Consider the following 17067-nt stretch of genomic DNA (forward strand, 5'->3'; position numbering starts at 1 on the left):
CTATGAATAACATGAACATGAATAACAAATAATTTTTAGGTGTGTGAGGTGTGTGTGTGTCTTAACACGCGCGCACACACACACACACACACACACACACACACACACACACACACACACACACACACACACACACACACACACACACACACACACACACACACACACACACACACACACACACAATGATGACAAATACACACTACCATTCCCTGCATGGGAAGTTGCACTAAAATCCTCTGATGCTCCCGGGTGTGTTATAGAGAACCCTTCATTCTGACTGAGTGAGCCTGAGTGTTCATGACTTTATTCACCACAGCACAGTACCTGTGTGTGCCCGGCCATCTCTATGCCTGCGTCCAGGAACTCATCAAAGTCCTCACTGAATTTTCCGGAAGCCTCAGACAGCTGTCTGCTTTGGCCACGGGAGGAGTGGACCACCTCCCCAGCCGAGTGGTTGAGCTCTGCGGCCGTGTGGTTCAAGTCACTCTGAGCCTCCTGGAAAGACTTGGAGCAGGGAGGGAGCTGGAGTGAGAGAGAAAGATGCAGGGATGGGGGGGGGAGAAAGGCAGAGATGAAATGAGGAAGAGGGGAATCAGAAAAGGAAACAAGGAGAGACAGACAAATAAATAAATACAAAAAGGGAACAACAGTCAGATAATGAAAAGGATGGATAGAAAAATAGAAAGAGAAAGATCAAGAGATGAAGAGAGACCTGTCTGTCAGTACAGCATACATGTTATAGCTACTAGGCTGTCAAAACCTTTTATATAATCTAAGAATACATCACCTGGAAATGAGAGATCTACCAAAAGGATAAGTCTGCCAAAGCTAGGATGTCTGCCAAAACTCACATGCATGGATCACATTTATCAAGACTGCCAAGGCATAAGCTACAATCTAGTTTCATCTCCTGTAGTCCTGTCTGAGGGAACACCAATATAAAAAAAATGTTAAGACCTTCATCCCCTTTTGGTGGGAGCGATATCTGACACCTAAGGCAGAACACACTTCTCCACCTTCACAGGTTGTTAATTCTGAAGTGATGAACTCAGACAGCAACACCTGGGAACATGCTGTTCTTACTGCAGCCTCTTCTTCACACTGAAGCTGACACTTGTTGTCCTTGCAGGTGGGGGGAAGAGTACTTACGTTGTCTACTTGCAGCTTCTTGCTGGCCTCTCCAATACTCCTGAGGGCCATGTCAACATCTTTCTGACCAGGGAGGCAGTTCACACAGTTATTAAGGGAGTGGGAAACAGCCTTTGCCACCTGAAACACACACACACACACACACACACACACACACACACACACACACACACAGAAGTGTCAGTACCACTTACAACTTTACAATGTCCTAGGGAAAGGCACAGGGAATCTAAAATGCAAATGAACACCCTGTGTTCAAATTTGTGTCCCTAATTTCTGCCACTGTCATGGACATATGCCGAGCAATATGGTTCCATCCCATAGGGGCCTGCAGCAAATCAGCAGCTCTGCCACTGCTCAGAAACAGGAACAGGCTGCAGCACCAATCGCATACAGCAGAGAATGGCACCATTTTTATGGAGAATGGCACCTTTTCAAAGAGCTAATTGCTATGAAACGGGAGAATGCCGTGTTGCAGGCTGCAGCGGTTGACTAAGTCCCTATGTATATTTACAGCAACTACCACTGCTACTACAACAACAACTACAACAACTACTACTACTACTATCCTTTCCTCAAAATTGTTTGCTGAGTATTACAGTGGCCACAAGATAGAAATCAATCATGTCACTCGCCATGTAACTTCAAATAGTTAGAGGGATGGCATTTTGAGTTCCTTCACAGATGTGCAGGTTTCTTTAACAGACAGCAGTTCTCCTCACCTGTGCCAGCCTCTGCTGAGACTCTGCGTCGCCAGGGGAGACCAGGGCCTGGTGGGCCTCGTTGATCAGCACGGCCGAGCCCTCCATGACGTGGCCGGCTGAATCCAACATGGCCGCTGCGGACTGCGGCTCCACAGAGCAGGCCGCCACCCCTCGTGCTGCCTGGGCCAGAGTCTTCAGCGCCTGGGCTGTCTCCCTGGCCGCCACACCTATGATTTCAGGCCACAGAGACACAACATTTCAAATGGGCTTTATATATCCGTTAACAGTGAGTCATAAGAAACCCTTAAACCAGAGCCTAGATGACAAAGAAGCAGCTGCAGCCTTAAAATGGGGAGAAATATCAGACATAATAACCAATTCACCTCTGTGATGCTGCCCAATATAAAAAGCTCCTGTAGTCTCACATTTTAATGCACCTTTCTCTGTCCTGAGGTTAAGTGCCTTTTGGACAGCAAGATATTTGGAGTGAATTCAGACAGAGCAGCTAATACGCTGTGTTAAAAACATGCCTGACTGCCATTTCCAGCCTTTGTAACGAGGGCCGTGTCAGTGCAATAATGCCTCCATTGTTGAAACAAATGAGTTAGATAGTCAAACGAGTGCAGCAGGCGGCATCCGGCCTTTCCTTATCGCACTGGGAGAGGAGAGAGAAAAGGGGGAATGTGGCAAATTGCACCAAATTGCATTATCCAGCCGAGTAGAGCCAATTGCTGATGGTATGTTAAATCTAGTGAAAATAAGAGTAATGAGGAGCGGTCGGCACCCTAGGCCCTCAGAGCCGGCAGGCCCCCGAGAGCTCCTCGCCGCTCATTGTTAGAAGACGCTATTTAAAATCCGTCTTGGTGAACTCCTGCGAGAGAGCAGGCCAGACAGTGAAGAATGTCCGGGGCCGGCACGAGCAGCTGTCAGGCCTGAGTAGAGTGAGGGAGCGGCTCTGCCATTGCATTGGCACTGATTAAATGATACATCTCTACGGCTACTCTCCGGATATTCATCTCTATCTGATTCACACAGGCTCCGTGCGTCAGGGAGTGAGGCGCTGCTCTGCAGACGTTGCTATGGCTTCAGTTCCTTTCAAAAAAAGTGAAACTGTGAGACGGCTCCCTGTTGATAGCGTGAAGGACTGTATTTTGTGAAGCATGGAGAAGCTGAAACTAATTATTTTGCTACAGTGAGCATCTCGCTAACTGCAAGGAGCGTGACCATGGACCAGGGCATGTACTAAATATGGTTTTTATTCATTTACACAATATTTTATATACCATACATCCCTAATATTTAAAATCTAAAATGTTGGCTAGTAAAATATGCAGTCTCACCTGCATTTGACACACAATCTGTGTGACACACAAAGTGGTCATTGTTGCATACATTGTTTTCTTTCTAGCTACACACATACTTATAACTCTAATGGGGACAAACGCTGCAATGTCAAAGGTCACTTTCAAAAGGATCATTCCTGAAACCAATCTGAGATCCTAATAGTGAGTAGACCATTTGAAAGGTGCCTACCTGTGTAGTGTTCATTGCCCTGAGCAGCGCAGGTCAGGAGCTGGGCCATGGAGGAGCCCACTGCTTTGGAGGTGCTGCCAAGGTCCTGGGCACACTTCTCCAGCTGTGGAAGAGTGGACCAGCACATCCATTAAACACAGCATTGCACTTCAGCCAGGTCAGCTAGCATTAGAGACTGCCGTGCGCTTGCTAATAGACTGAACATACTCACAACTACCCGCAGCATATATTTCATTAGAGACGAGCAAATGCAAATCGATGATATGCTTTAAACAGCCTTTTAATTGGAGTTCCCTCTCCGCTTCTCTCACTCTCTCCGTCTCCTTCTATCTCTCTCAATTTTAATTAAAATAAGCTTTACTGGCATGACTCATTTATAATCAGTATTTCCAAAGCATCCAAGGGAGTACCCTGACCAATAATAAAACAGAACAGATCATTTAATACTAAGTATGTATGCATAAACACATCTCACACACACACACACACACACACACACACACACAAATCTCTCATTGTCTCTCGCCAACACTCACTGATTCTCCGGGCAGTGGCTTGAGCTGGCCCTCCAAAGCGGCCTTCTTGGCATCCTGCAGCTCATTCCTCAGCGTCTGGACGGTGTTGAGTGCCGAATCGATCTCCAGGGGTCCACAAGCTTCATGCGCCTGCATCAAACCAATACGCACACTGTTACTAAAACCCTGCTAGCTAGTCACCTGATTCAGCAACCTACACACTGCAAGTAAGCCACACCCATAGAGGGCCTGCATGTAAGGGTAGTTTCAGTCTCTGTTTCTGAGAATGAAATACCTAATGGGTTTAATTAGCTTCTTGTAAGCAGCATTTGAGTGAGTAAAGTGGTTCAGTGTTATGACCCGTCTCACACGCCATTATGCTGGTGTATTGTTATGAAAAGCTGATTGTCAGGCCATGACAAAGGAGGAGTAGTGATGGTGGCGGTACTGGGGGGATTGATGCCCATCTTCAAAGCACTTTGAGATAATGTTCTTTGTAAACTGTGCCATGCGAACGACTAAAGAAAAGTCACTGAATTGACGGTGAGTGTGTGGGTGCAGGTGCTGCTGGGTTGAGTGTGTGGTGATAATGGTGGAGTTGGGTGGTGGTGCAGGGCTGGGACGACACCCACCTGCTGTGCTGCAGTGCGAAGCTCCGCCAAGCAGGTGGCCAGGTTCTTTGCACACTGGCCCAGTTGCATAGCGGCTGCCTGGTCGGTCACTGTGGGCACCGCCGATTTAGCCGATGTCACCATTTTGCTACCAGGCTGAGGGAAAATGGAAAGTATGCGCACACACACGCACGCACGCACACACACACACACACACACACACACAAACACACACACACAAACAATTATACATACACAAAAGATAAACAAAACAGATTAAATACCAAAACAAAGCGGCAGCTGTTTAGGTCTCAATGGCTGTAAGCCTTACATTCTTGAACCCAGCAGTAAGGTCAGGGTTTGGAAGAGGAGGGGGACAGCTGACACACTGAACTATGACAGCTGACACACTGAACTATGCTGTGCTCCGAGGGCCAATGTTTTTGCTGACACAGACACACACACACACACACACACACACACACACACACACACACACACACACACACACACACACACACACACACACACACACACACACGACTACTAGTGTTGTGCATTTATGATTATGCGTGTGTATGCATATGACTGCGCGGGTGCGTGTTGGTTGTGTACCTGCAGGAAGTTTTGGCTGGCAATGATGAGGCTAAGCTGGGCTCCCAAGTCCTCAGGCTGAGCTTGGCTACTCCTCATGCCCTGAACCAGCTGAGGGATGTGGTCTGCAACCGCCTGCCATGACAAACAAACAAACAAACAAACAAATAAATAAATAAATAAATACACACACACTTGCCATATAACATAAATAACCTCCTCCCATCTCCCCATCCCCCTTGACACACTGCCTATCTCCAGGCAATCAATTCCTTCAAACACATGTTCTACAGCATCCAAATCAGCCAGAGCAGATTTCCCTCCAACAAGACTACCCACAGTACCTTGCAGCTGAGCACCAGCTGCTGATGGGAGACGGTGTTTTTATTGGAGGCTGCGGCATTCTGGGAGGCAGCGATGGTCTGAGTGGCCGCAGCTGCAGCCTGCTTAGCCGCGTTCTACATGAAAGAAAGACATGAAAGACATAAAACAGATAAAAAAGACAACACAGAAGTAATGCTTTTACGTAAGGACTCATCAGGGCTGGGTGTGTGTGTGTGTGTGTGTGTGTGTGGGGGGGGGGGGAACGGACAGACGGTAATGCCGAGGCAGTGCCTTTCAGCAGATTAAACGTCCGCGTGTCCCATAGCACAGAACAAACGCCTGTTCATGCGCCGCGCCGTGCCGCTCCACTCCGCTGACACGCGTGAGGAATGACTGGGCATCAGACGACTGCTTGACATCTCAGGGATGTCTACTGAAGTTACTGCAAAACAGGCAGCTTAGCATAGCTGTCAGATGCTACGTTTTTGTCTCTAACACCAGTCCTCCCCTACCATCCCCTTCACCAATGATGAATCACATTTAAAAAAAAAAAAAAAAAAGGGAGAAATATTTTCACGCTTCTACCAATGCAAATTGGTCTCAGGTCACATGATATGCTTTTGAAGTGTCAGCAGAGCTGTGGTGGAGTGTGAAGGAGGGGAGAGGGAGAAGGAGAGAGTGGTAGAGAAGAACAGGGAGAAGGAGAGAGTGGTAGAGGAGAATAGAGAGAAGGAGAGAGTGGTAGAGGAGAACAGGGAAAAGGAGCGAGAGGGAGAGAGGAGCAGTGTGTGAGATCCACAGGGAGAGGAAAGAAGGCATCAGAGAGAAGGAAACAGGGTAGACATAAAGAGAGAGAGAGAGAGAGAGAGAGAGGTAAGGAAGGTGTATAGAGGATGAGAGTGAGTCAGAGTGGGTGTGTATGTGAGACACAGACAGAATGAGAAAGAGAGATAGGGAAAAAGAGAGGGAGAAGAGGGAGGAGTCGGGGAATTAAAGGGCATTCCGTGTTGTGTGGTTAGAGAGGATGGCAAAATGAGAAAGAGAGAGAAAGAATAAAAGAGAGAGAGAGAGAGAGAGAGAGAGAGAGAGGGGGAGAGAGAGAGAGATAGAGAGCACAAGAGGGAACCTGAGAAACAATGCCATCTTTGTAGGGAGGACAACAAACAGTCTGCAGAATGCTGGCGCGAGCCTCTGAGGAGGAACACAAGACACAACGGTGGCTCAGACCACATTCCTCTCCCTCTATCCTGCTCTCTCTCTCTCTCTCTCTCTCTCTCTCTCTGTCTGTCTGTCTCTCTCTCTCTCCATTTCACTCCCCCATCTCTCATTGGCTCTCATCTCATCCTCTTTTTTGACTAAACCTGCCATCTTCCTCTCCATTTTTGCCTGTACCTTCATAAAAGCAGAGCAGTGCTCCAGGCCAAAGGGCTAAGCAGGCAGTGAGGTTATCTCCAGGTGAACGATGGGCCACTGGCAAATGTAGGACATAAGCATAAACCCAGCGAGGAGTCAGGCAGAGATGCCAAGGCAAAGCTGGCAGCAAGACCTCAAAACACATTTGACTGTTTTTTACTGTGACTCACAATGTTTAACGAGTGCCAATGATTAATGAATGCTGGCAAAGGTAGGAGTTAGATATAGGACGGACCGCTGAATTATTCACACCCTAGCACCCACGCCCCCCAAAATCAGCCAGCCATCGGGAGGACGTGAGAGGGTTGGGAGATCAACATGATGAACCTCGCAGACGGTCTCGATTAGTGTTAGTGTTTTTCCACCACGCTCACCTTCACCTGGACAGCCCTTTGCTAACGAGCCAGAGGCTGCTGGGTGTATGCAAATCAGCTTGTGTCAGTTTTTTATGTGAATTTTTACCATTTGAATAAGGAATCCAGAGTGGAAACACTTGAAATGCACATCAAATCTTCGAAGTTGAATAAGAAATTAATTTGCTAGGGGGTGGGTTGATTAACTCCCTATTTGCGTAGGGTATAATGCGACTAAGGTTGATGGAAATGGGTTTATTTTTGTCAAAGCACATGTTGAGATTTTATTACATGTTTCCGTTAAAGTTTCCCTAACAACGTTAAGTTGTAAACCTATAACTGTTACAACTCCTCCCTTTATTAGAAGAGTGCGTTTCTAATTAGTACACATTTCTATCCACTGTGTTAGGCAGACTGGCATTTCTCTTAGACAAACTTGCGCGAACGAGCTGAATGGAGACTCAGCTTGTTGCAGGTGACTGTTCATCTCAGTATGTTTTGCACATTTCCAGCAGAGCATCTCCAGAGATAGCTCTAGGCTCATTTAACATGGGTGAGAGTGAGAGAGAGAGAGAGAGAGAGTTTCTTCAAGATCCTTTTCTATTCATAGCATCTCTCTCACACGTACTTCCAGTCTGTTGACAAGTTTCTTCTTGATGGCGTTCTGAGCAGCGGCGTTGGTGGCCACTCTCAGGCCTTCTGCAGCCTCTCTCAGCCTCTGCTGCTGGTCCTCATTCTCTGGGTTTGCTGCAGCTCCCTACACACACACATTCACGAAAGTATGCACACACACACACAAGAAACAGAAACACACACACACACACACACACACACACACACACACACACACACACACACACACACACACACACACACACACACACACACACACAGAAAAACAAGTTATTTATTCAAGTCTATTTACTCACAGCATGGAGCAAAGTCAACAGAGATGTAAGGCACTTCCCTCCTAAGACTACATCTACTTTATTTGAAGCAGGAGAGCTCCAGCACTGATGCAGTTATCTGGCACCCAGCCCTAGCATGACCTGTTTAAGGGGGCTGATGCTGGTGTGGAAAATAGGGGGAATGAACTGAGTGGAGAGAAATGAAATGAAAAAAGGGGAAGAAAAAAAGAGAGACAAAAAGAAAAAGAGGAACGCATTCTCTACAGTCCATCGGCTTTGCCATCCAGAGATCAACTGAAACCAAAGAGACCAGTCCCCCGAGGATGCGGCCAATGTCGCAGACATGGTTCCCACGGCGATACACCGCATCGACAGCATATTCAGACCCAGACTGGAGCCATAGTGGCACACACCCACGCACACACCTTGCTACGTCTAAACAGTGCCAAGTCGTCTCTTACACAAGATATTGCACATCACATGCATACACCCTTTTTTTTTTTTGGAACCGTTGCCTAGGAGACCATCAGATTGCCACATTCCCTCCCGTTTCCTTCCGTCGATAAATGGTGGCAAAGTCATGATTAACGTGCCATGAGTCAGAGACATCTCATCGGCCTCGGGTCCTTCGGTTCAACTCGACTGGGTGGTTCCAATTAATAACATCCTGACCATTCATACTTGTCTACATGGCTCCGAGCTGATTGAGCACTATCCACGCCGCTCTTTCCTTATTTCAATGCTAAATCATGTCAGAGGACGCTACACTGCTGGGGAAGAAGCCAGCCCCTAGCCATCGCCTCAGAGCGTTATGCTTGATATATTTGGAGAGTGATGGGATATATGACATGATATCTGCATGCACTTGATTGGTCTTTTATCACACAGCCATTAAATCCCTTCCTATTTTAAGAGCTCTGTCGAGAAATGAGCGAGTCTGGGAATCCAATAGGGAGAAATCCGCTCCTAAAACAGCTCTTCTGATGACAAGTGCGGTTTCCACTGGCGAGCCCTGAAACAACACTGGAGACGACCTTCCCCGGGAGGACGTCTCCTTGAATTACCGCCCCGCTGTTAACTCAACGTGCAAAAGAGTCTCTCGGGCGAGCGTGCGCCACGAGGGCAGTGTTCCGCACCGCAATAACGGCCACAACCGATTTAGCTGCGCAGGATTGCAGCCCACGTTTCATCGCCCACGTTTCATCACCCTCGTTCTAAACGACGTCTTGGCAGTTTTAAAAACCACAATGTGAAGATAACAGTCCTCCTGAGCTTCTGCAAGACACAAGAGACCCTGTCGCTCACTCCTAATGGGGGGAAAAGTAGGACGGGCATCTTTACTAAATTAATGTTAGCGTAGCTTAGCATAGCCATATGCGATGGCTCCCCATACCTTAGCGGCCTCCACCATCCTGGCAGTGGCGTCGGCCAGCAGCTTGGCGGCCGCTAGCAGCTTCTTGGAGTTGTCCACGTCGATCTCGGCCTCAGCGTCTGAGCGCATGGCGTTCACGAGGTCAGAGGTGGCTTGGGCCAGGACTCGAGCCTGGCGCACCATTTCACCTGTGGAAACGAGCGCACAAATAGGTGTGTGTGTGAACACGTGTATCCAAAACACAAACTCAGAGCAGAAACAGAAACAACACACAAACACACCCCTTGCCAAACAAGTGAATAGACATACACAAAAGACACACAGGCACACACAGACACACACACACAGACACACACACACACACACACACACACACACACACACACACACAGGGAGGAGGGAAGAAAGGGGGGAAATGGTGGGATCTAACATCTGCTAGCCTCAAAGCCTTTGGCGGTGAACTTGGGCTTACAGTTACAGAACTCTCGAATACCTATCTACTCATGTCACTCGGTGTACTTCATTTTTCACTTCACACTTCAGTGGACAACGAAATGTGTTGTTCAGTGGACACACCAACCACACACCAACCAAACAAGTTCGGGGGGGAAGAATCATCGATTCCCTGGGTGTTATTTTCTTATTCTGTTTTATTCTTCTTCTCACCCTAGTTTCATATAGGAAGGGGAATCAAAGCGAGGGGACGACCTGCAGAAGGTTATTGATTCGGATCTCTCTTTTCTGTCTTTCTCTCAGCGTGCAAGCCTGCGTGTTGCCTGCACACCTACGCACTGCTTGAAATAACAGCGCAGGGGAGGCCCATCAAAGGAGCGACATTCGCGAGGAACGATCGCGAGGCGAGTAACCTTTGTGGATGCAGGGAGCTCCTCTCCACCTCAGTCTCTCTTTTACGAGGCTGGTCCAATTGATTTACCAATCGGATTTTCTTATTTTTGTTCCCATATAAATAAATTAAATTTGTTTCAGCTGAAGAATCGTGCTCAACAACCCCCTCCCTCCCTCTCTCTCACTACTCGTCCACTTACCCACCAGCAACTTGACTATCATGTGTTTTGCCTTAAAATTTCAAAGGCCCCACCGCTGGTGATTGAGAACAGATTGTCGGAGCTCTGTAGTGGTTTTGGATGACATGTTTTCAGTAAGCCTCTGAGCAAGGAGTGGGCTGAGGGAATTCTTCAGACTCGCAGCCATACCATAACAAACGCTTTGGCCTTTGAAAAAAAAAAAAAAAAGGCTTCAGCCAGAGAGCATGTTTGAGAAAAGGGAATGGCTAATAGGAACTGTGGTGTGGGAGCATCTCAAATCTCCAGCGCAGTCAAAACAAATGGAAAGAAAACTTTACTTCTGGTTGTGGAGGGCAGCGATTCTGACATCTCTGTGATACCGGGGGGAGAAACAAAAACAGCCTCTTGGAAAGAACGATAGTTTATTTGGATCTTAAAGAGTTGTGGATTTTTCACATTAAGGACGACTGTTTAACGACAGCTTTGTATTATGTTGTGGGTGAGCGGGCGTATGATGTGGGACAGCGAGTAATAGCGGGAACCAAAGTGCGATGTTTCCACGTGTAAACGGGAGAGATACGGCCGTGAGGTTTACAGGGCTGTGTATGGAACACAGAAGTGATGGCGGGCCTCAAAAACCAGTAGGCTGAGGCAAAGGAAGGAATTTTCCCCAAATTAAAGGAACTTTCCATTGTTTCTCTCTTTCTACTTTTCCAGCATGGGGGCATGAGGCCTTAAAATGAAGAGAACTGTGCTTTGATGGACGCTCTCAAAGCACATCCAAAACGACTTCTGATCAGTTCACACTTGCTTTCTTTTCTTGGTCGTTTTTCAAAAGCAAACACTTGCGTTCCAACAAAAAAGGTCACGTAAATAAGTAATAATGCATGGAGAAGATGTCTTGCATACTCATTAGTATGTAAAAGCATAGGATTTGAGTATGTGTCTTGGAAAAGGGGATTTCATTTCTTCTTCCCTTCCCCACCATAGAAGTAGTATGCATGCCCTTAGTCTTAGCTGATCAGCACTTAAAAATCATACAGGTCATGATTGAAGTGTGAAAGACAAACCGCATATCTCCCTGTTCTACCCTCCTACAAAGTGAAAGGGTGACCAACACAACCTAAAAAACACAAGTCTTTTTTCCTAAAATATAAAAATAAATGTGTTGCTGTGTTTTGTCTGTTCTCAAGTCTCCTCCCCCCCCCCCCCCCCCCCCCCCAACCCCTACATTCTCCATGCACCCTCGCTCCCTTTTTTTCTCCCCCCCATCTCCTCAGCCCCCCCCTCTCTCCAGCACTCTCACACCAACCCACCCTGCTCACCTGCGTCCCCCATGGAGGTGAAGATGTTCTCGGTGACGGTCATGATGGTGTCGGTGGCCTGGTCGTAACGCCCGATGGGCTCTCCGCAGCTAGCATAGTGGCGCACGTGCTGCAGGAGGTCGCTGAGGGCCTGGCTCACCGTGCCCGCTGCCGCACTCACCTTCTCACACACACACACACACACACACACACACACACACACACACACACACACACAATCAGAGAGTCAGTTAGACGACCCAGCCATCTGAATTCCAGCTACTTCCCACATGGCATCAGACAGTGGAACAGGATCAGGCCATGACGTGGCAGAGTTCTGTTGGGCCAGAGCTGCTCTGCAGTTAGCTACCATCTGCAGTGTAGTGCAGCAAATGAAAATGCCCATGTCTTGTTTACAACTGAAAGGAAAACTATGAAAAAATACAAGCCTCCTGCAAGTTTCTTTTTTTTCAGAGTAGGGCCATCCCACAATGTTGGTCAGACCAACTTGATGTAGATGAATATGCCGGTCAGAGTTAACAAAACTCTACACAGAGGTGAGTCATTTATCTCAGCCTATGCCTGTATTAACAAGGAGACATGGAAGCTTAATGTGACCAGATTTGAAGAAAAGGTTCTTGAGGGTTTTTATATGTAGCACTTTCCCACAAGGACTTAAGGCAACCTTGAGTCTGCTATAAGGCTGATAACTCTCCTCAACAGAAAGTTATTTAAGGGATCTTCTGAGATGACAAGGGTCATTAAAGGGTCTGTGGATTATACTTTATATTCTGAGAGCATATAATCATCCCTTCAAGCGCTCACCTGTTTGAGGAGGTCGCCCTCATCCGTGGCGGAGTGGCAGGCCTTGACGCAGCCCTCCACCGAGCGCTCCACCAGCCGCCCAGCCTCCACCAGCTGCTCCTGGCACACCGGGGAACTGATGGTGGGGCTCACCACCTGGACATAGAGGGGAAAACAACCAGAGTGAGAGCGTTCACAATACCCAATAATGACGCATGGCTGAGCAGCATATTTAGAGCATGTATGTATGTGTATAGCCAGGGGTGCAAACTCATCAGGGATGAAAAAGGTGACAACGATGCGAAACCCCTAGGAGGGTCCGGGGCATGCTCCCCGGGGAATATATTTTATATATAAGAACATTTTGCACATTTTAAAGTTCAATGCATCAATCTGGTGCACTTTGACAACAAAATGATGAGGCTAGATCTATGAAGAACTTTGTAATGTTGTAAACAATTTTGTGCTCTGTTAACAGTTTAATCATAAACATTCCTTGTTGGGCACAGGCCAACCCAACCACCCACCCCAATACCCTCCCGACCACCCACTCCAGTCCACTTCACCGAAGCACATTACGTCACAGATCTCCATCAGGTATTAAGCAAAAAAAAGGGCCAACTATTGGAACAGAAAATCAACAGAGGCTGCATCAGGCATGGCCTAGCTTCTCTGTGTTCTTGAAAAACTGTGACAGTGGGAACACATATTATTTTCCCTTTACATTACTCTTTGAGTCTAGCTTGTAAGGACAAGGCCCATTTGCACCTGGCTCCTGTCTCTAGTTGAGCCACAGTAATGGCATCCTCCTCCTAAAATTCTCTCATTCTGAAAACAAACTGAGATGTGTGTAAACCTGGTGACCAACTACAAGAAAAGTCTGACGTCTGTGCTTGCCAACAAGGGTTATTCCACCAAGTACTAAGTCATGTTTTGCTAGGGGTTCAAATACTTATTTTCTGCATCAAATACAAATAAAGTCATAAATGTTATAAAATGCAGTTTTCTGGATTTGTTTGTTGATATTCTATTTCTGACTGTTAAAATACACCTACCATTACAATTGACCGATCGCCAGGGCCCCGCCCCCTTAGTTACTGTTGCTACGTCCGACACAATTCCCGGAACTGTCAAGCCAAAAGCCATGGCGAGTACGGGGACAAGCGCTATAGCTGTCAGTGTGAGTGATGATTTTTGGAGTAATAACTCCGCGATATCCTCCAGATCAAGGCAAAAGGGACTGCAATATGCAGTGGAAGGATATATCCAAAATATTAACATCAACAACGAAGTGGACACAACAATAATCGAAGCATAAGCATACAGCTCAATAAAAAAAATGAGAAACCCCACGACCTCTTCATTAAATGCAACCAGCACAGCCTTGTAGACTAGTCATGTTATTTCACCACTGGGTAAGATCTGTATATAATATTTCAAGCTAGCTAATAACCCACAAAGATTCCTTATTCTTATTATTTATTCTGTCTCTGGAGGTATCTGTCTATCTAGCTAGCTAGGATGGTGACAATCTAGAGAACAGTACAGTGATGTACCAGTGTGGATCAAGATAGCTACTAGTAACGTTATTGTTCAAGGGATGTGTGTGCATGTTGCTGAAAGTATTTCACAGTCACTGTAGTGATAACTTGCTTGTAAACTGACGATCCTGATGTAAAGCTATGGCTTTGTATCAGATCGCCAGGTTATTGCTCTCAGGTTGTGCCTTATGCATACCTTGGGATACTCAGGAGTAGGTTGCCCATTCACAAAATGCCACAAAGATTAAAATAAAAAAACTTCATAATGGCCTTTTGTTCAACATTGATACAGTATGTTAAGCTCGAGCTGGTCTCTCCAACTAAAGTGTTAATGTTAAAATGTTAATATTACCGTCTGTAAAATTGCACGCTGAGCTATCCTAGCTAGCGATGTTGATGTTACGTCTGTAAAATTGCACGCTGAGCTATCCTAGCCAGAGATAGCAAACGCCAGCAGCATAAATACAAAGTGTTCGTTAAAAGTTCTGTTCAATGTTGTATCAAGCATAAATACAAAGTGTTCTGTTCAATGCTGGCGTTTGCTATCGCTAGCTAGGATAGCTCAGCGTGCAATTTTACAGACGGTAACATTAACATTTTGACGGTAACATTTTGATTTTAACATTAACACTTTAGTTGGAGAGACTAGTAATGTACTTGTAGTGGTAATAATACAAGTTGTCATGAACCATAACTGTTTGGGGATGTTCTCTCAACTAGACAGTTAGTTATCATACCTAGCGATAGCGTAGTTCGCTAGATAGATATCATAGCTAGCTGCAAGCAGCTTCATTTACTTTGGAGCAGACATATGTGTGTTTTTCGATCTATTGAGTTGAGAGTGTGGTCTCCCACACTGTTTAATCCACCGCCGGCACCTTTCCTCTTGTGTTTTGGGTTTAGGAAATGCGAGAAAAAAACGACGCATCCCTCTAATCTCTGTGTCAGATCTTAAAGTCCCGTAAGCACACTGCTTCACCATGCTGCTCAGACCTCAAAGTTGTCGGACCTTCTTCTCTTAGTAGCGGTTGCTAAGGTATGATTGGACGAGGGCCGTTCTAGGGAGGAGTTTCGCGATCGGTCAATTATAGATCACACATTTCTTTGCAAGTGGCCAAACTTGCGAAATTGGCAGGGGTTCAAATACTTATTTTCCCCACTGTATATTTATTTACTCACAAACAAACATATGCATTATATGTATTAGATTTGTGTATTTATGTGACACTAAGCTTTAAATACATAAGAGCTAAAATCAGTAAATACATCAATGTGCATTGGGAAATTCCACATGGAAGATGATAATGTAATCTTCTTCCTCTTTAATATCAATAATGTTAGAAATGGTCATGGTGTAGTTCCTGTGTGTCTACTTACATTTGTCTGGATGCATGTGTGAGTGTGTGTGCATGGACTATGCTTGTGGAAATGTGTGGCTGTGTGAATCTACATCTGTCTCTGAACGGACAAATGCATATGCATACATGTACACAGTGTGTGTGTGTGTGTCCTGCTTACAGTATCGCAATACGTCGCAATATATTGAGTTGTAACCACTGTATCACGATACATGTCTTATTGGCCGATTCTTGCCAATGTATAGGCCTAATGTGTTTGTGTGCGTGTAGACACAGAATGATGTGGGCACCTTGGTGCAGGCCACCAGCTGGGAAGTGGACAAGGCGCACTGGGTTGCCGCGGCAATCACACGGTTCTGAAGGACAGGGTCCTCTGCCACCTGCGCCACGTTCTTGGCCTTGAGCACGAGCATGGCAGCTGCGTTGGCCACCGCTTTGGCCAGGGTCATCAGTACTTCCTGAAGACGAGAGAGAGGAAGAGAAAAAAAAAAAACATGTTTAACCTCAGTCACATGCTGTGGAAACACCAACAAAGCCGTAGCCTAGCAACACAACACTTATGCAGATGGCACAAAGGGCTGAAATGGCTTTATTAGCATGACGTAAATGGTGGGATAAACAAATCTTTTGAAGTTGGCTAAACACACAGGGCATTGATGTTCATTTATAGAGCATCTGTGTGGCTGGCCCTTTGGCCAAAGGAGGGGAGACCTACAAAAGAAAAACAAGTCCTCAAATAAAATTCACTCTTCACTAAGAAGTGAAAACCACAAGCACTACACATAAGAGATATACTATGCTTAACTCCTATGCAGTATAAGTAGATGCTAAATGTTGTTTCACATTAAGTTTCACACACAGGTAATGAGCTTCAGCTCTAATGGAGTGACTGGGCAAAGTTGATTGTTTCTGTGGCATATGATAAAAAAAGGTTTTGAGAAAACGGTCCTTAGCACAGAAGATTGCATCGTACAACTAACTACATTGCAAACATTCCAATAAGATGATATATTTGGATCTTATCTACAACTCCAATTCAAAGTGTATAAACATTGCTACTCCCCTACATCATACATGAGGGGCCAGAATTTCATTGACGGGGCAACTGGCAAAGTCTACTGCTTATAAACTGAAAAAAATTCTGAAGCAATTTAATAACTTGGCAAAATAATTTTGTTCATTTAAAACCATGAGCAAGATCCTTAGCGCAAACATGGGTGGGTCAGCGCAATGCTCTCACACACCACATGATATCTTTAGTTCATGTGCAACGGACTTTGCTCATTGTTTTGCGTTGGCCATCAATGAAATTAGGGCCCAATGACATCCATATTCAGTGCACACACTGACACACAGATAGACACTGGCATGCACAGTCACACACACAACCTAATGGCCCACCTGGAATCTGTCGTCAGTCTCACCCTCCCCGATCTGGCGCAGCAGGTCTCCGCTGGCCTGGCCAATGCTTCCGGCAGCAGTCAACACGGTCTGCCTGGGCTGAGAAACACATAAACACACACACACAAGTAAAACAACTCATATCACACGCAAAT

At 46.2% G+C, this 17067-nt stretch overlaps 1 protein-coding gene across 6 annotated transcripts in view; it reads right to left on the minus strand.

The window, feature by feature from the left end:
- The window catches only part of tln2b (talin 2b), a 123986-nt gene that overhangs the window by 36559 nt on the left and 70360 nt on the right, over window positions 1-17067 (minus strand). For all 6 annotated transcript variants that reach the window (XM_031564476.2, XM_031564478.2, XM_031564474.2 and 3 more), the window contains exons 18-31: window positions 16913-17011; window positions 15802-15969; window positions 12634-12768; window positions 11830-11989; window positions 9501-9667; window positions 7828-7956; window positions 5454-5567; window positions 5131-5244; window positions 4537-4671; window positions 3926-4054; window positions 3390-3492; window positions 1875-2083; window positions 1153-1272; window positions 328-525 (exon numbers count right to left, since the gene is read on the minus strand). In XM_031564476.2, coding sequence (XP_031420336.1) covers window positions 328-525; window positions 1153-1272; window positions 1875-2083; window positions 3390-3492; window positions 3926-4054; window positions 4537-4671; window positions 5131-5244; window positions 5454-5567; window positions 7828-7956; window positions 9501-9667; window positions 11830-11989; window positions 12634-12768; window positions 15802-15969; window positions 16913-17011 — 1980 coding nt within the window. The remainder of the gene's footprint in view (window positions 1-327; window positions 526-1152; window positions 1273-1874; window positions 2084-3389; window positions 3493-3925; window positions 4055-4536; window positions 4672-5130; window positions 5245-5453; window positions 5568-7827; window positions 7957-9500; window positions 9668-11829; window positions 11990-12633; window positions 12769-15801; window positions 15970-16912; window positions 17012-17067) is intronic.

Source organism: Clupea harengus, chromosome 3 (genome assembly GCF_900700415.2).
Source record: "Clupea harengus chromosome 3, Ch_v2.0.2, whole genome shotgun sequence".
Classification (NCBI taxonomy): Eukaryota; Metazoa; Chordata; class Actinopteri; order Clupeiformes; family Clupeidae; genus Clupea; species Clupea harengus.